Here is a 26,955-nt window from a genome sequence, read left to right as displayed (position 1 = left end):
TTCGGCCCACTCCGGGCCACTCGGGTGCTCTCCCACCGGTCCGCCTCGGTGGCGAGCTGCCGTGATTCAGTCAATTTACTGTCGAGGAGGTGCTGCCTGAGCTCGACGAAACAGTTGTTGGAGAGGTGCTCCCACACAATGAGATTGAAGAGTTGTTCGTAGGTGGTTACGTTGTTACCCTTGATCCACCCCTCGAAGGCTCGGCTGAAATAGTTTACGTACTCCAACCAAGTTGTACCTGGGATCCGGGTGCAGTTGCGGAACCTCTGGCGGTACATTTCGGGCGTAAGCCCATATCGGCTGAGGAGGGCGGCCTTCATGTGGTCATAGGACGTCATTTGATGGTCCGGAAGCTGCAGCAGGGCATCACGGCCCTCATTGACGAATCTTCCCCATAGCCCAGCTCCCCAGTCACTTCGAGCGATCCGGTGGGCCGTCATGGCGATCTCGTAGGCCTTGAACCACTGCTGTATGTCGTCGTTCCGGTGGTATTCTCGGACCACATCCTTGGGGATGTGGACCTTCTGTTCGGTAGTACCCGGGGAGCGCGGTGGCTCGGGCACCCCTAGGTTTGTGTTCAGTTTGCGTATTTCTATCTCGGCTAGTTTGCACTCGTGTACGTATGCCAGTCTTTTTTCTTCGAGATCCCTCTGTCTCTGTTTTTCCTCTCGCTCTTCTCTGAGCCGTAAGTGTTCTAAGTTTATTTTCCGTTCCGCCAGCTTCAATTCTCCGTCTAATTTGAGCCGTGCCAAGTCTAGCTCGTGTAGTCTATTTTTTTCCCGCTCCTGGATCTCTTCTCGGGAGGGACCTGTTCTCCGTTCCGTCAGGGTGGTGTTGACTTCCGGGGCTTCGAGGTCCCGGGGTGTGGCGGTATTCGTCTCTGTCCAGGCCTCTAGGGCGTTTTTGAAGTCTTCTTTTGTGCTTAGCCCGGTGGTAGCAATGCCTAAGTCCATGCAAAATTGTTTTAGCTCTCGGTGGCTGTATTCCTCCAGTTTTTCCATCTGGAACTTCTCTGCCGATCCGCTCTCTTTGGTCGTCATTGTGGTTTAGTCGTAGGGTGAGTTACTATCTGTACGGTACGCGTTGGTTCGGATCGCGCCGCTGGCCACCAATGTTAGACGGGGACCTGGAGGGTCGGCCGAGCACAAGGGGAGAGGCCTCCGGTGAGGGCCGTCTCCAGCGATCGTACAGACAAGTAACTTCCCCCCCCCCCCCCCCCCCCAGATGGACACCACACGAAGATCAGATTAACACCTTTTATAGGCAGTTCTTGAAGTAAGGTAGTATGATACAATGAGATCAGGACACGATGATCCTCTCAATTCTAGTCTCTATTAGGGAAGGGGGTAGCGGGACAGTCTTGGTACCCGAAGGTACGGCGGTGGAACGGTGATAGCTCACAATCCTCGAGCTCGGTGTTCGGACGGGTCAGACCGCGGCAGCGCCAGCAGGTCCCGAAGAGGTCGTAGGTGGCAACGGGCCGCGGCAGCGCCAGCAGGTCCGAACGAGGATGAAGGTTACAACGGGCCGCGGCAGCGCCAGCAGGTCCCACGAGGATGAAGTTACAACGGGCCGCGGCAGCGCCAGCAGGTCCCACGAGGATGAAGGTTGCAGAAGGCCGCGGCAGCGCCAGCAGGCAGGACAATAGTTCACAAGGCAGGGCTGCGGCAGCGCCGGCAGTCCGTCAAGGATGAGTTTGTCGCGGTGTCTCTCGACTCCAGGATACAACTGCCTTCCTGTTCTGGGGCTGCCTCAGTTATAGGTCTGGCACTCTTTGATGTCCGGACCCTCGCTCTTGGAGGTCGGGAGGTCCGGGATGAGGGAGTCCAGACACCCAGCAGGGGGGTGGAGCCAGCGCCCGAGGAGGCTGGGGGTGATCGGCACCTGGCAGGAGAGAGCCATCGACACTTCTTACTCCCATTGACCTGCCAAGTGGTCCGTTCACCTCCTGGGTGGATGGTGGTGCCGGGATGTCGGGACCTGGCCAGGCCCAGGGTTGGGGTCGAGCTGAGGCCATGCGGCCTCGTGGCGCAGTGTCTAAGATGGCGGCTGGTCCGGGCAAGGGTGCTGACGGTGGCCCGGGCCAGGGACACAGGGATTCCCAGGAGCAGACGTCCCATGGGGGACGGGTTGGGGGTTGCTTCTGCGGGTAGTACCTGGAAGGCCGGTACCAGGGCCCTGTCATGCGGGGAGGGAGCGAGCCCTTCATGGGGCCTGTCCAACAAGGGGATACTTCTATAAAGCAAAACAACATAACATTCAATTTTAATCCTAAAAACTATCTGTACACAATTTATCATTACAGTACATGATCTGGCAATGCGTATTAATCACTGACTCATAGCGAAACACATAAACCTTGTATCCACCAAAATTTATGAAAACTCAATTCTGACCCGAAGGATTCTCCACCGAGTACCCGTGTTGTGTGTGAAGATTGTATTTACTCTACGGTGATGTGTTTCATTTATTTACAACGAACTAGGTATATATTCTAACTAGTGCTCAAGTCTCAACGTAATAACGGAAAAAGGCGTATGAGTGCTGTTATTCAAAAGTCCCGAATCGTTTTTGGCTCTCGAAATGCGGGCTTACCGGGTAAAATGTTTGTGTCTCACGCGTCTCCTGTCATGAACCGGAAGTACTGAGGACCGTGCTCCGGAAGTTTTTAATGGTGGTTCGCGTCTATTACTGGGCGGTGCTCAGGTGTTTAAAAAGCTTATAATAAGATTGTTACCAAAACGAATGTTTATATATGTCTCATTGTGTGAATCACAAAAGTGTATAGAGTTAGCAACAAAAATTAAAAAAATTAAAAGAAATTATGTGACGTGCTGTGTGCATTCTCACGGGTCTCAATAAAGCTAAACGGCTAAAAAAAGCCTAAAAAAGTGAAGTGTGGTGTAGTTACACAGAAGCTATGGTCATTGGATGTTCTTATCGGTCATGTTGATAGTGTACACTATAGGATAAATGAATTAAGAAGTCACTATTCGGATCTAAGGAACAACAAATATAATTACAGATAAGAAGTAAATTCCATACGGTCGTTAAGACTGAATGGGGTCATGCTGGACAATAATAAAATCCAGTAATTTTCTCTCTGCAATAGTCTTTTTTTGTGATCTTGTCCTTCTATTTTGTGAACGTTCTCCAAAACACAAAATCTCAACTTGCTAATGTTGTGGCTCATCTCCACAAAATGCTGAGCCACTGTTGATTTCAATTGCTTTGTCCTAATGTTTGATTTATGTTCGGTTAGTCTGGTTTTGATTTTTCGGTCAGTTTGTCCCACGTATATTCTTCCGCAAGGACATTTCAACATGTACACTACGCTGGATGAATCGCAGGTCGCTGTTGCTCTTAAATTGAGTTTTACCCTTTATTGGGTGATTCATGGTTGTTCCTTTGATAACACTGTTACAGTGGTTGCAGTTCCAACAAGGGAGTGTCCCTTTGTATACCATTGGTTCGGTGTGTACTTGTTTTAAACGTTCTCCGAGGTTTTTGGCTCTTGTATAAGCAAAAATAGGATTCTCATCGAAAATGTGATTGAAATCTTGTTCAATTCGTAAAATTTGCCAGTGTCACATGATGATGCTTCTGTATTTTATACTTGCTGTGGAGTATTTTGAAACTACAGTAATTGATTCTTTGGTCTTTATTTGTTTTTTAGTCAACAATTCAGTACTGGTTTTGGTCATTGAACGTTCTTGTGCCTGTTGGAGAATATGATCAGGATACCCTCGCTTTTTGAATCGAAGTATCATCTCTTTTGATTGTTTTTCCAGAGTTTCTTAGTCCGATATTATTCTTTTTGCTCGTAAGAGTTGACTGTATGGTAAGTGTTCTTAGAGGGGTTGAGGATAAACTCGAGTAGTGTATTGTTTCGGTCCGTACTTTTCCTGAATAAGTCTGTCTGAAATCCTGTTGGTGTTTTTTTAACTCTCACATCCAAAAATCTTATTGACTCCTCTTGTATTTCATAGGTAAATTGAATGCGGGAATCCACTTTGTTGAGTTGTTTGAGTTGTGTTACCAAGGTGTCTTTAGGACCTTCCCAAAGTAAGAAAATATCATCAATGAATCTTATTTTGGTGTGATTTTTCCAAATTGTTTTACTCTGTATATTCTCTTCTTCAAACCTACTCATAAAGATGTTGGCATAAGCTGGAGCTGCCGAATTTCCCCTTGAGGTTCCTGTTTTTTGTTGGTACCATTCTTCGTTCCATGAAAAATAGCTATGAAATAGCGTAAATTCCAATAGTTCCATCAGAAATATTTTAAAACTATTCTCCAGATCTGTTCTCAATAAGCAATATTCTATTGCTTCAATTCCTTTGGAGTGTGGTATTAAGGTGTACAATGCTGTAACGTCTACAGTACATAATAGAATATCTTGGATGTTTGTCACATTTAATGTTTGTAGTTTCAATAAAAAAATCTGTGGTGTCCCTGATGTATGTCTGAGTTATTTCTTCACACTTTGTATCGGAGAGTGATACCTCGGAGCACCATACAACTATAAACCTTTAAGAACTACGTAGTGCGCCCTTTCCAACCCACAGTTTTGCTTCTAGGTCACCTTCTCTCGGAACCAGGTGACCAGGTGAGAAAGGAAAGGCCTGGCGTGTGCATCAATGAATTGCGACCCTTAGTTAATGTGCCACTAATTCAGATAATTATATCATCTGTAAGTACTGAATGAGCATTTGGTAAATGCTCATTCTCTAACTCACATAAGAATCCCAAGGCACTCGAAAGAAAGCAGAATCATAGCCATAGATTCCTTTAGTAAGTAGATCCATTCTAGGGAGGCGCAGCGGTTCCTGTGGTTAGCTTCCTCGTTGTTTTGTTAAACTGGGGAGAGGAGAGATGAATTCTTGGCTGAGTACTTTATACAGTTCGGTGGGTGGGGTTTCTGGTCCTTCAGCTTTCCCTGGGGCCAGATCCTTTATGGCCTGGTGGATTTCCTTATACTTTAGAATAGAGAAGGTTTTGCGATTAAAAAAAAAAAAAAATTAAGGGCAATTATATAAATATTGTTGGATTGTTACCTAATTTTTTGAAAGCCGACATGCAGCCTTGCCCCGGGACGCTATTCGAACTGAATTCAAATGAAGCCTATGACACCGATACAACTGTACATCTCTGAATGTGAAATAATCCCGGACTTATTACCCGAATGATTGAGAGCTTGAACAGGAACACTAAGAATCCAGTTGCTGTAGGGCATTTTTCGTGCAGTGAAGACATACCTGCTTTTTTACGCCATAGATTCGAAAAAGATGTTTCTATTCGCACGTACCCAGAGTTAATAAGAGCATCCTTTTATCGCGCTGCAATCAAAGGTGTCCCATTATGAAGTTGGACACAGTTATTACTGATACAGAAAAAATATACAGAATTCCTGAGGAAGGCTCCGCCGAAACGCGTTGAAGGAAATTTTTCTGTATATAATTGTGAACAAAATATTGGATCTAAAGAATTGTGTATTCTGAAATGAAGTGCATTTTTTCTGTACATAACCGTGAACAAAATTATTGGATTGTATGAATTATGATTGTTGAAATGTATTTAAGATTTGATAACCTGTATAAACAAAATAACCAGATATAAGAAAAGAACAAAAGATAAAAAGTAAAAAAATATTTTTTATAAAATTCAATCAGAAAATATTAGTGTCAGTTGAATTATCTTACATGTATATAGGCGTCAATAGGATGTGTTTAAATATGCACAAAACCCGGTGTTAATCTTTTCCTTTCCTTTTTCAAAAAATAGTTCTTTCCTTGCTAGGGTTTATCCTTTAAGGCAGGGGCCCCCATTTTTTCCTAAAATTTGGATTAACTAAACAAGCATTTGCAATGCAATAGGTCTCGCATTGGGAAAGTGTGAGCTATTGGTATTGTAAATTACAATTTTTTTTAATGTGTTGGCTTTGAAAATATTTAAATTAATAGCATTGTTATTCACAAAGCCAATAGCCTACACTTTCCTAATGCGAATCCTATTGGCTATGGCAATGCTTGTTGGTAGCAAGCAAGGACAGTGCTGTTGTGGTGCTGAGTGATGCTGTTGTGGTTGGGCTGAGTGATGCTGTGGTGGTGTCCCAGAGTGATGCTGTGGTGGTGTCCCAGAGTGATGCTGTGGTGGTGTCCCAGAGTGATGCTGTGGTGGTGTCCCAGAGTGATGCTGTGGTGGTGTCCCAGAGTGATGCTGTGGTGGTGTCCCAGAGTGATGCTGTGGTGGTGTCCCAGAGTGATGCTGTGGTGGTGTCCCAGAGTGATGCTGTGGTGGTGTCCCAGAGTGATGCTGTGGTGGTGTCCCAGAGTGATGCTGTGGTGGTGTCCCAGAGTGATGCTGTGGTGGTGTCCCAGAGTGATGCTGTGGTGGTGTCCCAGAGTGATGCTGTGGTGGTGTCCCAGAGTGATGCTGTGGTGGTGTCCCAGAGTGATGCTGTGGTGGTGTCCCAGAGTGATGCGTGCAGCAGTGTGAGGCGTGAAGAATAATGCAGGGAAACTAGACTAAAACAAAACCCAAAACATCGCCTCATGCCGAAAGCAAATCTGTTACTGGGGGGGAGGGGCCTGTAGCTGAAACTAAATAAAGGTGACTTAGTACATGATTGGAATGCTTGCATGTTGATTAAAGCCCAGGCCATGGTTGAAGAAGCAGCACAGACGTGCTACATTTATAGGAGGAGTGGTTCTGCCTTTTGTTGCCGACACCGTGCAGTGGCCACAGTTAATGTGTAGTGCAGAGTGGCAGCACGTCGTGGAGCATCAGAGCAGAGTCCGTTCTCGCAAATAGAAATTCCTCTGTTGTCTCTGTGTTTATTTTGGTTGTAATGCAAGGAAAACCAAGTTTAAGATGGAAGGACTAGCGCATTGTCGCATGTACCTATGTGGGCACTAATCAGGAAATACGTTTAAAAATGTAAGTGGTCTGGTGTGAAAGATGAAGCGGGCGGCCGTGAAGAGGCGCTCCGCTGATTAATGGAAAGGAAACACGAACACTTGCATGCAGAGCTTATAATGGGAGAAGTTTGTATGCCACAAGTAATCATGGTCCATGGGGGTGAACAACAACAACAAGCTCTCGGCATTGCTATGATTGGGGGGGGGGGGCGGGAGCGCATTCCTTTGAAGTCTGGGGCGGGGGAGCGGATCCTTTGAAGTCTGAGGCGAGGCACAGACAAATGGTGGTGTGACGTGGCTGGTTTGTGCACGCGCATAGCTCACATGAACTGTGCGTGATCAGCAAGTTCGGTAGAGTTTTTGAAGAGCTTATTATAATTCTCGCCTATCTATCCCTGTGGGATAGAATAATCGCAACCTAAAAATAGGATAATATATAACTATACAGTACTTCCTTAACACAGTGGCAATTTCACTGGTGTTATTTTTCATTTGTTATGAATGATGCTTAGGTAGAGTATTTGGTTTGTATTTGTTTGCTCCTTTAATATATAATTTAAGTAATCCACCAGATCTTTTTCCGGATTGAAATTTTTTAATCTTTTGCTCTTAGGTTTGATGGGCAGAATGAACTAAATGAACAACATTTATCTGTCCTTTTATTGCCTTAATTTGTTTGTAAAATATTTTAGACTTCTCATGGACTTTGTGGCATGATTCTGAATGTTGCCCTGCATCTTTTGTTCTTTGTTCTGGCATAAGCTTTAAAAGAACACCAACAACACAATACATGATGAGTAGTTTAGGTGTAAAGCTACCCCTATCGCAGCGGTTCCTGAATTACTTGTAGTGCAAGGAGAGCTTTCTCTAAATCAATTGTTTTTTCAACATCTTTGATCTAATTCAACGTGTCTGTCCAGGGAAACTTATTTTTTTTTTCTTTTAGTCCTCCTTGCCTCCTGCCTCTGTTATCTAGTCCTTTGAGATTCCATGAAAACACATGCATTTACCTATTATGTGCATTATTCTCTGATTGTTTCAGTATCTCGCTTTGCTGAACTTTCACATTCTTGATAAACAATTCTTGCTATTTTCTGCCCTCATTTGTCTTCCCTCCCTGCTCTAGTCCCTCTCCTTTCCCTTGATTCCTCAAGAATCTTGCACACCTTTCCCAACTGCCCTTGTCACCCTAACTTGATGTATAGTTCACCCATCACAAGATCCTCTGACACACATGTTCTCCCGCCCCTGTGGAACATATAACTGGTATCCAAGGCTTCTGAGATTAGGCTCACAGCCTCATCTCTGATGCAAGATTGTGCCTTATTGATCCTGACCCTAATGATTATATTATCTTCTGATTCTTTACCCACCAAGGTTTGCAATCACAACCGTGTTGAAGTGCATATGTAATTCTTTCCTGATGTAGGTGTCGCCCCCGCCTCACTCTAATGTTAAAACTTTATTGTGAGATTTAATGAATTGGAAGCCCTCTTAATCTTAGGAAAATAGGAAATATCCTTCCTGTTATTTTATTAAGTATGTAACAAGACATTACAAAAAAAGAAATAGCTTGTCTTTTGTCTCACTGGACCTACAATCTGCCTTCTAAAGCATGGCTGCAGTCTTTCTTGGTTCTTTCTAGTCTGGCTTTTGCAATCTCTTCTGTTAGACCATATGTAATTTGCCTTTCATAGCTTACCTTAAGTGTCAATAGTTTTTGCAAATAAGCCTATGCTCCTAGTTCCTTAAATGTACCAATTAATTTTCAACAGGAGCTATCTTTTGTCCATCATTGAAGTGAAAAATGTACCCTAAAAAGTTAAATAGGCCACCGTTGGGTTTTTTGGCACAGTCCTCCGATTGAAATGTGTATCAATACGATGTTTGTTTATTAACGCTAAATGTTTAAAGTTTCTTATGACTGGAGTGGGTTTCCTGGTGCCCAATGGACGTACTTCATAATTGTTTTAATTCTGTTGTGACTTCACCCGTTTGTCGGTCATGTTCTTGTCTTGCAGTATCAATCTCATAAAGACCTTTTTACATTTCTTTTCAGCATTTACGTACCATGAGTTTATGCAGTGGCTTAAAGCAGTCATGCTGCCAACAGTGGGAATTGGAGCACTCTCACTTTCTTGGGAAATCCTCTCTGCTATGTACAGGTGCGTTTCAGCATGTGGGGTTCTTCAGTAGATCTTTAAGAGGTACCATACATTTTTCATGGGATTGCAATAGGTGCACTTGCTGCAGGTGTATTGTAGGGCACAAGTTTGCATATGTTATTTTTCAGCTGCCAGACCCTAGGAGTCCCCTTCCTGATTGTTGCCACTCTTAAATACACCCATATATTGCACTATGGTTTGTTGACCACCTTCTGAAATCACTCAAGTTTCCAGAATTTGTTCAGAATATCTCATGGCAGGTGTTTAGTCCTTACTGTACTAATCTCTCATTTTTATTTTGGTGCCTTGTGGGCTTAAAGGGTGTCAATACATGCCCGCAATATGGACATGAAGGCTTATTGCTTTATTCCGATCTTTTGATAGGGAGGCAGCCGTATATCAATCATTAACTAGCTTATCCTCACACAGTTTTTAGTGTAGGTGAAGTGGTAAACAAAAGCAGTAAGTCTTTCTGCAAAACATGTAACCTTACCTTGGGGAACCCCTCAGTGAGGTCTAAGATAACCATCTCACTCACTGATTGTATTGAAATGCTCTAACACTGTGGGAATAGACTAGCCGGTGCCAATTGATAAATATTTTCATATTTTAAAGTCTAGAAATCCATAAAATCCTCTCTCCTTCTGTTTAAAAATCTTAGTTTGTAATTGGGTAATACTGAGATACTGACCAATAAGTAAGTTTTCTGCTCCAAACAAATGCCAAAGCGCCTCTCTGTATGCAACTACTAATGGTGCAGGCAGGCAAGCATGCTTGGTCTCTCTAATAAAGCAACATGAGCACTGCACCAATTCCATCCTCCTTAGTTAGATAGTCCCAGATGTTTGATGAAAACTATCTGGCACCCTTATCTGAGTTAGTGGAGAAACATTACCCAAAACTGCTCCCCCGTTTCCTAATTCATTTCAATAAACACAAGCTCCAGAACTTTAGGTAGAACATCAGCAGCTTGAAGTTCTCTCTACTTCCAGACAGAGGTCACTGCTAAGTGTAGAGTTGGGCTATTGGCACAACTCTACTTTTCTCTAATATAGCACATTTCTCTTGACTGGAGAATTTAATTGCTCTCGTTAAGTATCACATTAAGTAGGATATAGTCGTCTGCAGCAGTGGGACAAGCTGCCACTGTTGAGAAGGTATATATTTCATTGTACATATGTGGGATGTACAATGAAAGTCCCTCAGCTTTGTCTTGGGCGATAGCGTTCTGAGCAATGTAGAATAGGTCTTAATTAATCCAGCACGAACAATTCACAAAAAATATGCAAGCGACTATCAGCACAGCCTTTTATCACCGGGATAATTCTGCCTAACATTCTGATGTCAGTTTCTCAAATGCAAGCATTAGAGACCAGGCAGCTTGGCTACCATTTGGAGAAAACAGGACGTGATTCTGCTAAAAAAAAACAGACATCGGTATTGAACAGACTACTTTGTGGACATTATAAACCACATTTGTTACCACTGCTTAAGTTAAACTATATCAAATAATACTATTAATTTTGATGTTCATTATTAATAAGAAATATCACTTCCTTGTTGATTAGATGCTTAACGGTCTGAAAGCAAATACTTACCAGACATTGCAAATCCTGGTTTAATTTAGCAGTAATGAATGGCTAAATAGCATGACCCTAATAATGCACAATGTGTGACTTTTGTGAGAAACTAAAGACCGATGTAAAACATTTTGTTGGATTCTATGCCTGAACATTTAAATTGGGTTTTCCCACCAACTTCATTCAAAGAGGATATTCTACAAATCAAAAAAGATGTCCACGCAATCAAAGACCTTCTCTCCTCACAGCCCAGTCTACCTCCCACCATCCCCCTACCCTACAAACGACGCACCCTCCCTACATACCCTCGCCTCCGACGACACCCGCGCTGGCCGACTATCCCCGTTCACAATAACTCCCACCGCCCCCGTCATGTCCTCAACCCATTATCGGACCGCGACCTATGCTCTCTCCTTCGCTCTTATGGCCCAGGTCCGGTAAAACACATATCCAACACGCACATCCCCATACCCACAATTCTTACAAACCCTGTGAGGCCCCCAACACTCAACAACAGAGGTTCCGTCCCTAACAACCTCAGAAAAGTTCCCCTCACACTAGAAAGCTAGACCACCCTTCTCTCTCCCAAACTCAAATGCATCCTACTCAACTGCAGATCAGCTCAGAGACACTCCTCCGACATCGCGGATCTCGTCTCAGCTATGGATCTGGACCTAGCCATTCTAACGGAAACGTGGCTTACTGAAGCCTCTACCCCGATTATGGACATACTAGTCCCCCCCCAATTATCACATCATTAGGCTGGACAGGTCTCCTGGCAAGACGGGCGGGGGAATTGCATGCATTTTTAGGAGCAACCTCTCTGTTACTAAAGTCACCTCCCCCTCCCTTTCCTCCTGTGAACTCCTCTGCCTCGACATCTCCAGCGAGGGCAAACAAGTTTGTGCTTTACATCTCATCTATCACCCGCCTGGTGACAATCTCATATTCACCCAACAACTCATGGACATGATCACTTCCAATGCCGGTCGGCAGACCACCCAAGTATACCTGGGTGATTTCAATCTCCACTGGAACGATCAGAAAGACACAGTGGTGAATAGTCTCAAAACTTTCCTTAATGCGCTTGACCTCACCCAAATATGCGATAGACCAACACACGACAAAGGCTCGATACTCGATCTCATCATTGCCAAAGAGAACTCTACACAACTGGAGGCGATTCTACCCTGCGACTGGTCAGATCACCACATTATCACCTTCTTTATCAATGAAAAAGTTAAACCTAACCCGGCTCAACCAATCAAATCTAAAACATGTAAAAGGGACATGAAGAATCTTAACCCCTCTACCCTGCCTCCTCACATCGGCAATCTCCTCCTTCCCCCTTCAGGTGCCTCGGATGTTCAATCACTGACCGACCACTACCTTGACTCTATGAATACAATAGTCAATGAAGTCGCCCCACTGCAACTGAAGAGAGTCTCCACCAAAATTTCTAACCCCTGGTATGATGATAGGCTCAATGACGACAGGCGTACTATGCGAATGGCAGAGCGCACCTGGAGATCGGACCCTTCAGCACTGCACCTCAAAAGGCTTAAGAACAAGAGAAATGCCTACTTCAGGAAAATAAAGCGCACAAAATCGGACTTCTTTAGCCGCCAGTTGGACCAAGCAAAAAACAGGCCAAGAAAGCTGTTCGAACTAATCAAGACCCAAACAAAGACACTACCCTTACAATCAAACGGCACAACAAGCGACGCCCCACACTGTGAAGCCCTCTCTGCTTTCTTTAAGCTAAAGACTGACAACATAAGAAATGACCTCATCATGGATGTAAGCCGATTCCCCAACCACACCAGAATGGCTAACACTCAACCTAAAAACAAGGCATCTTGGCTGTACTTCGATACCTATTCGGAAGAAGCAATACACAAACTGCTCTGCACCTTGAAGCCCTCTAATCACATCACAGACCCGCTACCTGCTAATGCTGTAAAAGACTTCATTCCCTTGCTTCTCCCTCTCTGGACCAAAATCGTCAACCGCCCCCTGCAACAAGGCCTCATTCCAGACTCCCTCAAGGTGGGGCAAGTTACGCCTATACTCAAGAAACCTACAGCTGATCCGTCTGACCTAAACAATTACCAGCCCATCACCAATATCCCCACCCTGGCCAAACTGCTGGAGAAATGTGTGCAACTCCAACTAACAAAGCACATTGACCAATTTGACCTCCTCAACCCTCCTCAATCAGGCTTCCGAGCGAAACATAGCACGGAAACAGCTATGACACACATAATTGATGACGCCCTTCAAATTCTTGATCGCAATGAGTCCTGCCTCCTCATCCTTCTTGACCTCTCGTCAGCATTTGACACGGTCAAACATGAGAACTTGCTGGAGCTGCTAAGCACTAAAATGGGTCTATCGGGAACTGTTCTCAAATGGTTCTCGTCCTTCCTTCACAACCGGTCTCAGAAGTTCAAGATCGACAATGTGCTATCTACACCTGTCCCTGCAGACCTAGGTGTCCCACAAGGATCCTCCCTCTCCCCCACACTGTTCAACCTCGTCATGGAACCGCTTGCCACCTTGCTCCAAGCCTCCAATGTCCAATTCCATATGTACGCCGACGACACACAACTTTACCTAAAGCTACAATCCCCGGGAGATATCAAACGGCTGAATTCCACGCTTATTAACACTCAATCTTGGCTGGCCGATAATCACCTCAAACTAAATGCTCTGAAAACTGAGTTCCTACTCATCTCACCCCCGGCGAAAATTTCCACCACCCAAACCTGGCTCAACAACCTAACAGCACTCAATGTCCATCCTACCATTGTGGATTCGGCGAAATCCCTAGGCATCACACTCGACGCCAAGCTCAACATGCAGCAGCACGTTAGCAAAGCCACAAAAGCAGCTATTTTCCAAATCAACACACTGAGGAAAATTAAACCCTTCCTCCCTGCCGAAGACTTCCAAAACTGCTGTACAAGCTTTAGTCATCCCTCGAATAGACTACGGAATTGTGGCCCTCAGCTATCCACAACAGCACCCTTAAGAGCCTCCCTGAACGCTGCCGCGAGACTCATTACTGGCTCAAGAAAGCATTCGCATATATCCCCAGACTTAAAGTCTCTAAAATGGCTGCCTTTTGAAGCCAGAATACAGCTAAAAATTGCAGTTATGACACACGCGGCCGTGCACCACAATGCACCCTACTACCTCGCTCAAAAGTTGTCCATATCAGGAGGTTCGAGAACCAATAGAAGTACAAAAAATCTACTCCTGAAACCTCGTAGATTCAGGAAAGAGAAAACATACAAGCGCTCCTACTCAGGAATGGCACCCAGGATCTGGAATGCGCTCCCTCCTGAAACCAGGCTTCTCTCCTCCACCGCAATCTTCAAGAAAGAAGTGAAAACCATCCTTCTGGCCAAGATCTCCTGAACCTTATAGGTGCTGGATCAGAGACTCTGCTTTGCTTTGTATCACTGTTCACCTTGTCCTTTGGCACTATGCTTCTACTTGAGGGGGACACTACTACGTTACTCTCTTACTACCGACCAATATATGATACACGTTGGTTTACTGATCCACTCTCCCGATGCCCCCACTCAGTGTTCTCTCTATACTAAAACATTGGTATAAGCCATCCACACACCCAAGGTGTACCTGAACACCTCTGTAGTGGGATCAATGACTTGCCGTCATATATTACTTGTTTACCTGATTGTATATTGATTTGTTTTATGTATGTTATTATTATCCTACCATGTTAGTGACTATTATACTGCTCCCATTATCTCTGTTCATTCCTACTGCCCCTACCCTGTCTTTGTGAAGCGCTCTGATATCTGTAAGGATCTTGTTCGCGCTATATAAAACTTTGAATAAATAAATAAGGAGTATTGCCCTCACTGCAGGGTGTTAATTTCCATTAATGTGCTCTGCAGATGTTCGTAAGTGCAGTTAATTTATTTTAATTGTATTCATATAGTGCTTTCTACCCCAGACATTGTTTTAAATTACTTTATGCCGGGCAGCACACTGCTAAAGAAACCAAGGTTTGTGGTTAGTCCAGCGTTAGTTAATGGAATTAACCTTGAATGCAGGAGCAAACCATTCCATGCAGTCAGAAGTTTAACCCCTCCCACGCGGGGCTAATTCTCCCCCCGCCCCCCCCCCTCTAGTGCGGGGGGGGGGAGGAGGGCCGTGGTGCCTGTGACGACCTCAGCTCACTTTGGTATAGTATATACTGAGCCAGCTTCCTACATTGGTGTATCAGCGGTGGGATATACAACTTTTCATTTGTTGGACTCCTTGGTTACCACATGACAGAACTCTAAATTGGCTTTAGAATTCTGATTTTCCAAATTGGCATTTTTGCAAAATTACAAAGTCTTGTTAGGGCTGCGGTTAAGTCTCTTTAGAATTTTAGAAAAAGTCACTCTAGCTAGGGTTAGAGGGGATAGAAGTATTTTTTTTAGCAATGTCTCAGAACAACCCAGCTGTTATTGAAAATAACCACAATGTCATAGAGGACCTAGGTGAGGAGCTTGACCTCACCTCCTACCTTCACTTGTCTGTCAAGGAGATAAGGTCCATTTGCAAAATAAAAAAATATAACCATGGATACCCATCCCACCAAACAAAAGCTCCAGCAGCTGTTGGCTGGGTATGCTAAGGATCACCCATCTGAAACTGGTGAAGACCAGTCCGATGAGGAAGCGGAGGAGGGGGATGACCAGATGGATTAACCTCCCCCACTTGGGGAGAAAAGGGCCCCAGTGGCCCTGATTCCAAGAATCAACCTCTCAGTACCTAGATTCCACACAGGTGGGCCAGGCACTACTGAATACATTGAGGACCGCCTCAATAAGGAGGACAGCCTTTAGCAAGGTCGAACAAAAGACAGGATCTTGAGATCAGGTTGCTGGCTCTAGAAAGAGAGAACAGAGATGGGGCTAGCACCCATCAATGTTTGCAGCAATTTACTTTATTAAGGATAAAGAGCAATCTTATGATCCTAAAATCCCCAAAGGGATTGTCCCTAAATATGAAGTGATGATATCACGAAATGGTTCACAGCCTTTGAGAGGGCTTGTGAAATGATAAAAGTGAAGAAGTCACACTGGAGGGGACACTCTTTTGGGAACTGTTCTCTGGTAACTGCAGAGACAGACTCCTGACCCTTTCTGTGGCAGATGCTGGGTCTTATGACCTCATGAAGAGAACTCTGATTGGGGGGTTTTGACTCACAACTGAGTAATATAGTCTTAGATTCAGGGGGGCTCCCAAATCCAGGGGGTAGGGGGGTTACTGGCCTGAAACAGGTAGTGGTCTTTCCAAAGCTACCAGCTGCATGTCTGGGTTGAACTGAAAACCCATGCAGAAATGCTGGAAATCCTGAGATGCGTGTAAAAACAAGAGCACAGAGCAGAAAACAGGGTGTAAAAGAAGCTTTGGAGCCTGAAATTATGCTCCAACCTTCCAAGAGGAAAGGTAAGGATACTGGGGAACAAGCTTCTGTACAGCAAAAGGATCAGGACCCCTCTCCTCCGGGAGAGGACTTGGACACCCCAGAGGGAACTGGGCCCATGGAGCTTGACCCTTACCAGGTTGAACTCTTCAGCCCAGGGGGAACCTCTAGGGAAGAGCTGCGCCTTGGACAGAAGGACTGTCCAAACCTTAAAATCCTGGTGCTGCAAGCTGCTGCTCAAGAAAAGGGGGAAGTCTGTGGTACCCACAGAGTTTATTGGGAAGAGGGACTACTGTACACTGAGGCCAGAGCCCCCAAACCTGGAGCAACTGAGAGAGTGGGAGTGCCTCAGAAGTACAGGGAGTTCATCCTACTGTTAGCTCATGACATTCCTCTAGCTGAGCATCTGGGCCAAACCAAAGCCTGGGGAAAGCTAGTTAGCCACTTTTACTGGCCCCATACAACTCTGAAGGGGGTTGTCAGCTCCTGTGTAACCTGTCATGCCAGTGGCAAGACAGGTTACCACCCAAAGGCCCCCTTAATTCCACTACCAGTGGTTGAGGTTCCCATTGAAAGGGTAGGTGTGGACATAGATGGTCGGCTTGACCCTCCCACGGCATCAGGAAACCAGTACATTCTAGTGTTAGTGGATCATTCCACTAGGTATCCTGAGGCAACTCCCCTTAGGTTTACTGAAGCTCCTGCAGTCAGTAGCCAAGGCCCTAATTGGTGTCTTCACCAGAGTAGGATTTCCTAAGGAGGTGGTTTCAGACAGAGGTTCCAACTTCATATCTGCTTACCTAAAATACACGTGGAAAGGGTGTGGAATGCAGTACAAGTTTACTACACCCTATCACCCATAAACTAATGGCCTTGTTGAGAGATTCAACAAGACATTGAAAGGCATGATTATGGGGCTCCCTGAAACTCAAAAGGAGATGGGATGTCCTCTTACCATCCTTGCTTTTCACTTGGAGAGGTGCCACTGAAGGGAGTAGGGTTTTCCCCCTTTGAACTTCTGTTCATCCTGTGAGGGGACCACTCTGTCTTGTAAAAGATTGTTGGGAAAAGCCTCTCCAAGAACCTAAACAAGATATTGTGGCCCATGTGCTTGGCCTAAGGTCCAGAATGGCTGAGTACATGGAAAAGGAATCCAAAAATCTTGAGGGCAGCCAGGAGCTGCAGAACCACTGGTATGACCAAACAGCTGCACTGGTTGAATTTCAACCTGGGCAAAATGTGTGGGTTTAGACACTGTAGGGGTACATGGCTCATGCACCGGCACCCTCACCATAGGTATAGTGCACCCTGCTAGAGGGGTGGCTTACCCATACCATTGGCAGTGGGCTGTAGGCAGGGCACACAAGGATGTGTGCCATGTCGCATCTCCGCTTTTCTCTGCACCAGAACATGCAGCCTGTGAAGGGGGGGGGGGGGCTGTTTTGAATTACTTGGACATTGCCCCAGGGGACTTATACAAAATTAAGCACCGGATTCGTGCACCCAGCACAAATTCAGCCATTTAAAAAAAAAAATGTATGCTTTCATGCGCCTGGGGGTCCTTGTGGGACCCCCGTGATCAGGGCTGGGGGGGTGGGGGGAGGGGGCAGGGTATTTCTACCCTGCCTCCTTCTTGTTTTTCACCTTTTTTTTCTTCTATTTTCTTGTGACTCGGTTAATGAGTCACAAGATGGCTGCCAACACTTCCTGGTTTGGAGTGTTGGCAGCCAATCAGAAGTCAGCTCGTGCTCAGGAGGAGTGGCGGCAACTCTGTGCTCAAATATCGTTGTTTGAATTTTTTTTAATTCTCAGGAACTACTGAACAGATTTATTTTATTTATTTTTTATTATGAAAGTTTTATATAGCGCGGACAAGATCTTTGCAGATATCAGAGCGCTTTACACAGAAGGGGTAGATGAGGGAGTATAGTCAAACAGGTAAGTCAGTAACGCTAGCAATACAAATAGGAGGGGGCAAAGCCAATCATATACATATATAACACTACATATCAAAAATACATTTCATACAAATAAGCAAAGCGGTCGAACAAGTAGTACAGATCGGTCCAGAGTCTTTAAAGCGTCCGAAAATCGTTCAGGTGTATTTAGCCATGAGGATAGCTTTTACTTCTTTCTTAAAGAGTGTAGTGGAGGGAATGAGCCTGGTTTCGGGAGGGAGTGAGTTCCAGATCCTAGGTGCCATTCCTGAGAAGGAGCGTTTGTAGGTTTTTTCCTTCCTGAATCTTCGAGGCTTTCGCAGAAGATTGTTTGTGCCTCTAGTGTTTCTAGTGCCACCAGAGATTGTCAGCTTCTGAGTGAGGTAGCCGGGTGTGTTCAGGTGTACTGCCTTGTGTGTCAAGCAGGCTATTTTCAGATGTATTCTGGCTTCAAAGGGTAGCCAGTTCAGGGATTTCAAGTCAGGGGAGATATGAGAGTGCTTTTTTGACCCAGTGATGAGTCTTGCTGCAGCGTTTAGAGAAGCTCTTAGTGGTGCGGCAGTAGTTAGAGGGAGTCCGCAGAGGGCGATGCTGCAATATTCTATTCGAGGGATGACTAGTGCTTGTACTGCAGTTTGGAAGTCTTTGGCTTGTAGGAAGGGTTTAAGTTTCCTCAGGGTATTTATTTGGAAGTTCGTTCCCTTAGTTGCCTTGCTGATATGTTGCTGCATGTTGAGATTGGTGTAGAGTGTTATCCCTAAAGTCCACAATGGTGGGTTGGACATTAAGTGCGGTTAGGTGTTTAAGCCAAATTTGAGTGGTAGAGATCTTCGATGGAGGTGAGATCAGAAGGAATTCTGTTTTCAGAGCATTGAGTTTGAGATGATTATCGGCCAGCCAGGATTGAGTGCTTCTGATCGTTGAGTTCAGGAGCAAAATGTCTTTGGGGGATTGTAGTTTGAGATAAAGTTGGGTGTCATCGGCGTACATGTGAAAGTGTGCATTGGATGCTTGTAACAGGGTGGTGAGAGGTTCCATGACTAAGTTGAACAGAGTCGGGGATAGGGAGGATCCTTGTGGGACGCCTAGCGATACAGGTATTGGCGAGGACATCATGTTGTTGCTCTTGAATTTCTGCGATCTGTTGTGTAGAAAGGAAGTGAACCACTTGAGAACAGTTCCAGATATACCCATTCTTGTGTTTAGTAGATCGAGTAAATTCTCGTGCTTAACGGTGTCGAATGCTGAAAGAGAGATCAAGAAGGATGAGGAGGCAAGTGTCGTTTTGGTCTAGCATTTGAAGTGCGTCGTCAATTATGTGAGTCATAGCAGTTTCTGTACTGTGCCCTGCTCGGAAGCCTGATTGATGCGGGTTGAGGAGGTCAAACTGCTCAATGTGTTTGGTCAATTGTAGTTGTGTGCATTTTTCCAGCAGTTTGGCGAGAGTGGGAATATTGGTAATGGGACGGTAGTTGTTTAGATCAGTGGGGTCGGTCGGCTGTAGGTTTCTTTAGTAAAGGAGTGACTTGCCCAACTTTGAGGGAGTCAGGTATGGTTCCTTGTTGAAGTGAGCTGTTGATAATTTTAGTCCAGAGTGGGAGAAGCCAAGGGGTAAAGTCTTTAACGGCGTTAGCAGGAAGAGGGTCCGTGAGGTGATTGGATGGTTTCAAGGTGCTGAGCAGTTTGCCAATTTCTTCTTCAGAGTAGGTGCCAAAGGATGACCATGAAGCATTATTTTTTGGTTCAGTGGTTGCTACGCAGTGGGGTTTGGAGTAGAGGCTTGCGTCAATGAGGAGATCTCTCTTTATGTTGTCAATTTTTTGGACAAAGAAGGCGGAGAAGTCTTCACAGGAAGGTGCTTTGCGCACAGTGCTGAGTGGTTGGGGTTGTTCCTTGGATTGCGTTCTGATTAGTTCAAACAGTTTTCTCGGACGGTTTTTTGCTTGGTCGAGCTGGAGGCTGAAGAAATCTGATTTTGAGCGTTTTATTTTCCTGAAATAGGCGTTTCTCTTTTTCTTCAGAGTTTTTAGGTGTAGTGCAGAGGGAGCTGATCTCCAGGTGCGCTCTGCCATTCGCATGTCTCGTCTATCATCATTGAGACTCCCATCGTACCATGGATTGGAGGTTTTAGTAGAGACTCTTTTTAGCTGCATAGGTGCAGCCTCGTTAATTATTGCGGTCATAGCGTTGAGATAGTGGTCAGTTAAGGATTGGACGTCCGTAGCGCCGGTAGGTGGAAGTAGGAGATTGCAGCTGTTAGCAGGCAGAGAGCTTGGGTCGAGCTTTTTCATGTCTCTTTTCCAGACTTTGGGCTTGGAGGATTGAACCGGGTTAAATTTAACTTTTTCATTGATGAAGAAAGTGACAATGTTGTGATCTGACCAGTCACAGGGTTGGATAGACTCGAGTTGGATAGTCTTCTTTGGAGATGACAAGGTCGAGGATCGAGCCTTTCTCTTGGGTCAGGCTGTTGCATATCTGGGTGAGGTCAAGGGCATCGAGGACATTTTTGAGACTATTTACCACTGCGTCATTGTGATCGTTCCAGTGGATGTTGAAGTCGCCAAGGTATATTTGGGTGAGCTGCCGCCCGGAATTGGTTGAGATCATATCCATGATTTGTTGGGAAAAGGTAAGGTTGTTCCTGGGTGGGTGGTAAATGCTGTGAAGAGAGCATATCGGTTTGCCCTCACTAATAATGTCGAGGCAGACGTATTCAAAGGAAGTTGGGGATGGTAGGGAGGTGGAGTTGACTTTCAGAACAGAGAGGTTGTTCCTGTAGATGCATGCGATTCCACCACCTATTTTGCCGGACCTGTCAAGTCTAATGATGTGGTAGTTGGGAGGAACCAGAATATCCATTATCGGTGACGACGATTCAGTAAGCCAGGTTTCAGTCAGAATGATTAGGTCAAGGTCCAGTGATAAGCGGAGATCAGCGATGGCAGCGGAGTGTTTCGCGGCCGATCTGCAGTTGAGAAGAGTGCATTTGAGACGGGGTGTGTAGAGGGTGGTAGAGGGTTCTAGAGTGAGAGGGACTTTTCTAAGATTATTAGGGATGGAGGTTCTGCTGTTTAGTGTGGGGGGTCTAAGGGGATTTTAGTGTGGGGGTTCCAAGGGGATTTGAGTGTATCGTGGGAATGGTGAGGTGTGTGATGGATGTTATTTTGGGGGGCTGGGTCGTAGGAGCGGAGGAGGGTGAGTGTGTTGAGGTCCGACAGAGGGTTGCTTGCGCGACAAGGGCGGTTGTTGCGATTGCGAGCAGGGATTGAGGTCCGGTGTGGGTAGTGTTGGGTGAGAGAGTCCACCGGAAGGGTGGTCGACATGTTGGGAGGGGAGGTGGACGTTCGTGAGGCGTGGTAGGGGCGACGAGGGCGGTTGTTGGTGGAGGTGTGTAAGGGGTGTATGGAGTGTGTGGGGAGTGATACTTTGATGTTGTGTATGTCTTCTTTGATCTGGATGAGGGTGGCCATAATCTTGTCCAACGTGGGGTGAGTGTTGGAGGTAGGGGTGGAGATCATGTCGGGGAGTGGGCTGGTGTTCGTGCAGGGCTCCGTTGTGTCGGTGTACGCGATTTACACCATTTATATAAAAAAAGGTCGCTTTCTGGACCAAGACCTAAGTTTATGCCGACTTGCAATTCAGTTCAGCAGTTCGGGCTGTAACTTTGTCTAAAGTTCCTATGGTAAGTAACATGGAGAATACGTGTTTTGAAACCCCCCTTTTTTCTCGGTCCCCGCTTGACTAATCACCCTGAAACTTTCAAGATAGGAACTGACTGGAGCGCCCCATTAGTTTTGAAAATTTCGCGAAGATTCGTCAAACAATGCCAAAGTTATTGGGAAATCAAAAAACGCTTTTCCTATGGAAACTAGGTTTTAACTATAACTACTTAATGGCGACCGCCAGTAGGTAATGTATGTGTATGTATGTATGTGTATGTATGTGTATGTATATGTATGTATATGTATGTATATGTATGTATATGTATGTATATGTATATGTATGTATCGCTATATATATATATATATATATCTCTCTCTATCCCTTGCTACAATTGCATTTTTGTTCCGATGCAATATTATGTCTTCCACAGACCTAGATAATTGCAGGGTTCACACTTTTCGGCCTATCACAAGTTGGGCTCTGACAAATGCAGAATGAGTGAGGAAATTGGTATTACCATAACATTTCTGCAAGTTATTCCATATTTCCTCTCTGCTTCCCACCCATTGATTTCAGCTGCTTTGTAAAGCTGAAACGTCTGCTAGCGGAGTGAGGAGCACATTGAAGTGTAGTGCCTGCACTTTACTGGTAATCCCAAGGCAGCCTTTAACTCCAGTTACCGACCGCGTGAGGATTACCAGCCATGTATAAGAGGGTTTAAGGAGAAGATTGAGTAGGCCTCATATACACAACATTCAGGAGTGGTACCCCATCTCAGTCTTTGTACATTGATAAATAATCCCACTCTTAAACATTGAGTGGACTGCTCACTACTCATTCAGGAGGACTCCACTGTGGTGGAGCGATGATGCAACAAAGCTACTGTGTCCACTGTGGTGGAGCGATGATGCAACGAAGCTACTGTGCTGCTTCCAAAAAGATTGTCCTTCAGATGCGGATTAAGAACTCCACTCATTTAATTCATTCAGACCAGCAGTTGGAGGGTTCAGTTTATCAATGATTTGTTTTCTTTTCTGGTGAGAATACTTTCCAAATCTCCACTGTGATGGTTTCCATTTGTCCTAAAGCACATCTTTGCTCGTCATTTTCCTTCTATTAGTTCTCTTTAATATGGGCTACAAAAGTGCACAATCATGGTCGATTTCAAATTGTGAATGATATTACAAAACATGTTTTGTGGCCTGGAAGACTTGGTATTTTTACATATTTAAGCCTTGAAGTCTTTTCACTGCTGTTCTTCTGTCTTGTTATGCCTCTTAAATTCTGGTTTTCCATTTGTTTCCTGTCACCCCTTCTGTTTCTTCACTCCTATCGTTTATTCCCCATCCTGTGTCTGCCACTCATATTTTTCTTTCCCTCCTTTCTCTGCTCTTGTTTTTTCAGCTCGTCCAGTCTCTTAACCCCTCTCATGTCAGCCCTATTATGTCTTTTCTGTTTCTCAGCCTCTTATCTCTTCTGTATCTGCCATCCCTTTTGATTCGCCATCCCTTTCTCTCCTCGCATTCCATTTTTCTCCTGCCTCTCCTCCGGCACGACTATTGTCTGCTTATTCGCTATACTAATGCACTATTAATCCTTTATGGGTTCCGGAGTAGCATGCTACTCATTGAAAAAGCACTTCAGCACCTCATCAGGGGTAGCAAGCGCTATATAAATGCAAACCTTTTTACCTCTTGTACCCCTTCTCTATCATTCTCAATCCAAATGACTAACATATCCACCACTCAAATTTACTTCCATATTTTCACTATACTAGTTCACCACTCATTCTTTATGGGTTACGCAAAAGGGTGCTACACACCTAAAAAGCGCTTCAACACCCCTTCAGGGGTAGCAAGTACTATATAAATGCAAACCCTTTTCCCTTCTCTATCCCTCCACTATCCTTCTCAATCCAAATAACTGTCTTTCATGTCCACCACTCAAATTACTTTCATATTTTTACTAGCCTGATTCACCACTAATACTTTATGGATTCCGGAGTAGCGTGCTACTGCCGAAAAAGCGTTTTGATACCTCATCAGGTAGAAGCGGTGTATAATTACAATACTAATATATATCCCCTCCTGTTCTCTTGTCTCGACATCAACCAGGCACAGATACATATATATCCCCTAATTGTTGAACCTAGATTGTGCTAATTTGTATTGATGATGCGTTGGGTGTGATTTCTTGTTTACATCTAGAAAAATGTCCTTTATCAAAGACTGAATATGAACCCTGTTTGCAGAGTAAACCGGATTACATGAGCTGATTTACCATTAGTCTCAAGAACTGATGGACTTTAGTGTGGCAGCGTCTTTCTATTCCTTAAATTCAGATTTACGTTTTTTTTTTAGCAATGCGTTTAATGTCAATGAAATTAATGTGGTGAGTGTGCAGTTATTTAATCTCACTGCTCACCTTATGCATTCTAGGTGTGCCTTTGTCAGGGGCTTTTTCTGGAAACTGTGGACAACTTTACAGATGGCTGTCTTTTCTGCAGCTGCTGTCAGCATGTTCGGCATTAGCTTGGTAAGTACTTACTTTGAACTCCCAACGTTAGCAGCCCACCTCTTATCACGGCACGTAAATGCAGTCACCAGATCACTGCAATGCATCCAACTTAAACTGTAAAGCCCAGCACTTTCTAAGTGCATTAAAATCCATATTTATTAGAGTGGCTTAAAATCTGTGGCAAATATGCATTTTCGACCCCCAGGCAGAGGCCTGAAATGAAAAGGGGTGTAGCATAAGAGGGAGCTAAATCTGGATGACTTAATGCAGCATAATTTCCCAAATTGGAGTTCTTCTTGCCTGTTTCTGGAAGAAGTCGATCCTTTAATCAAACACTGCGCCAAACACCATTTCAGTGACCTCTTACCCGCTTCACTAGTAAAAAATAGCTTTTATCCATTTCGCCTTCAAGCCAAGCTTTAGTCCGTTATTACTTGTAGGAAGATGGTTCATTAGTTGTGTGGCCTGCACAAGTAATGGGTACACATTATCCACCAGTGGGAACCAAGCACCCCTTTGTATTGCTTGACTCTCATAGGGTAGCGGTGCAGAGCAGTCCAAGACTTACTCAAGGAAGTTTGTGTGGGCTATTAATCTCCATTCACAGATCCAAACAATAACACCCAATAAGTGATTGTCCAGTCTGTGCTTTTTCTATTGAAAAAGGAAAAGTACACCTATTACACACCCACTGCTCAATACTATGCAGCAATTTGCAAATGTACACAAACTGATGGAAATGCTTTTGGGTGACATTGCTTAATCATTCTTACCCCTCCCAAAGGCAGGTCTAGAACAACAAATCACTCGAACATTCACTTGTATTAGAAATGCAATAATGGAATATCACTTTGAATGAGCGAACACCTAGTTCTGGCAATAAAGTATGCTTACTTTGCTTATGAGTTGTCAGCATCATTACTTCATTCAAGTATTCACAAGAGGATACGTAAACACATGTGTAGGTGATTTGTGTGATCAATTACTTTTAGCATGAAATACGCACTTTATAATTGTGTTGCCTTCAGAGGCTTTTTTTAATCACAACATTAATACAATTATAGTGCTCGCCCCTAGAGGGTGTTTGCAGCATGAACACTTTTATCAAAGACCACAACACTGCGCTTTACACATAATCCTCAAGGGTAATGACTTTGGTAAATACACATGTGTAATTGCCACCTTTCGTCCCAAGAAGGTGTCTCAAAACATAAAAACCTCACGTTAACAATTTTCAGGTCACTACTAGTTGTAGTCATAACCCTTCATTCCCAGTTGTTGAACAAAAGTTCCCGTATGGGAAAGCTCCACAGCCAGGTAAAACCCTTGAGGGGTTATCTTTTTCCTGTCACCCTAAACTTGGGATGGGTGACTGGTGAATTTCTTTTGGTCGGACTCTGCGTTGGTCCTGCAGCTCCCTCCCCCCTCTCCCCCCTTGCATTTGGGCAATATTCTGGTGGTGACCCGCTCTCCTGGCAACCATGGGCTGCAAACAATGGGTTTCTTTGGGAAGCTGTGGTGCAATTGACAAGCTTCGCATGGCAATATGGAGCACTCTTCATGAGCAGATGGAATTTAGAAAGGTGGTTCTTCCACTGTGCTGGGGAAAGCTGCAAAGCTGGTTTCTTTGTTTTTGGGCAACGCCACTCCCCCGAATCAGTTTTTGCCCTGCCCAGGGATCAGGTCCTGGACCCCTTTCTCCTCCTGTGGGAGAAGTGAGGCTCCGCTTCCCGCATTTCGTGTGCTGGGGGCAGCCTCCGGGCCCTGGCCCACCACGGAGGCACAACTGAGGTCTGCAGCGAAGCCCTGCATGCCTCCTCGCCAGTTCTGGACAAAAAAATCAACGGTTGCCTACTTCAGGAAGGCACATCTCTAGCCTAGTTAGGCTGATTTGGCGCTTTTAGTGTAGTTTTGCTCTTGGTGACCATCCCTAGCCACCTGGAGCACTTTCTTCTGGCCTCTAAGATACCAAACTTTACAGGGAGCCACTGTTCCCTATAAGGTGTGCGCAAGCTAGTCATCCCGAGCACGCAGTGTCCCATATTTAGCGCGCATACACCACATCCCACTAGTCCTTTCACGCCGCCACTTTAAAAATGCAAGAGGCACGAAAAACGGTCTGCTTGCATTCACCAGCAAGTGGTTCTGGCACTTGCTCTATTTCTTTTCTTAATAGTGGGGTGCTGATTGTGGGCCTTTGTGAAAGTGTAAGTGTTACACTCCGCACCGTCATAGGATGCAATTAACATGAATACTTTTACAAAGGCCCACAATAAGCTGCACACTATTGGATAAAGGAATGCAGCAAATCTAAAGCACGACGTGTGTGCTTTCAATTTCTGAAAGCACACTTAATGTGTGAGATTCAGCAGATCTTTTATTAATAGTGCATGACTGCTCGGTAGGGGTGGGCCTTTGAGATAGTATCATAGCTGCCAAGGTTTCAGATTGCTTATTTGTGACATACTCATTATCTGAGTGTACTTATGAGTGACGTTCAATGAGTGGCACTTTTTTCGCTGTCAAAAATCCAGCAATGAAAACAAGGGAAACCTAAATATCAGGCAGTACACCCTCACTGAGACGTCAGATTCTACATAGGAATAGCATAATTGTGGGACATGTGATCGGCACCAGGGTACATTCATGCTATAATATCAGTGATTCTAAATAAAATATTTTGTGAATAATCTATAAGGGATTTGAGATTACAGC

At 44.8% G+C, this 26,955-nt stretch overlaps 1 protein-coding gene across 1 annotated transcript in view; it reads left to right on the top strand.

The window, feature by feature from the left end:
- Window positions 1-26,955, top strand: part of LMF2 (lipase maturation factor 2) — a 144,759-nt gene that overhangs the window by 58,321 nt on the left and 59,483 nt on the right. Inside the window, exons 8-9 of the mRNA XM_078677880.1 lie at window positions 8,980-9,085; window positions 24,162-24,258. Coding sequence (XP_078534006.1) covers window positions 8,980-9,085; window positions 24,162-24,258 — 203 coding nt within the window. The remainder of the gene's footprint in view (window positions 1-8,979; window positions 9,086-24,161; window positions 24,259-26,955) is intronic.

The sequence above is a fragment of the Lissotriton helveticus genome, chromosome 1_1 (genome assembly GCF_964261635.1).
Source record: "Lissotriton helveticus chromosome 1_1, aLisHel1.1, whole genome shotgun sequence".
NCBI lineage: Eukaryota > Metazoa > Chordata > Amphibia > Caudata > Salamandridae > Lissotriton > Lissotriton helveticus.
The sequence above is the reverse complement of the archived record's forward strand: the minus strand, read 5'-3'. Positions and strand labels throughout refer to the sequence as shown.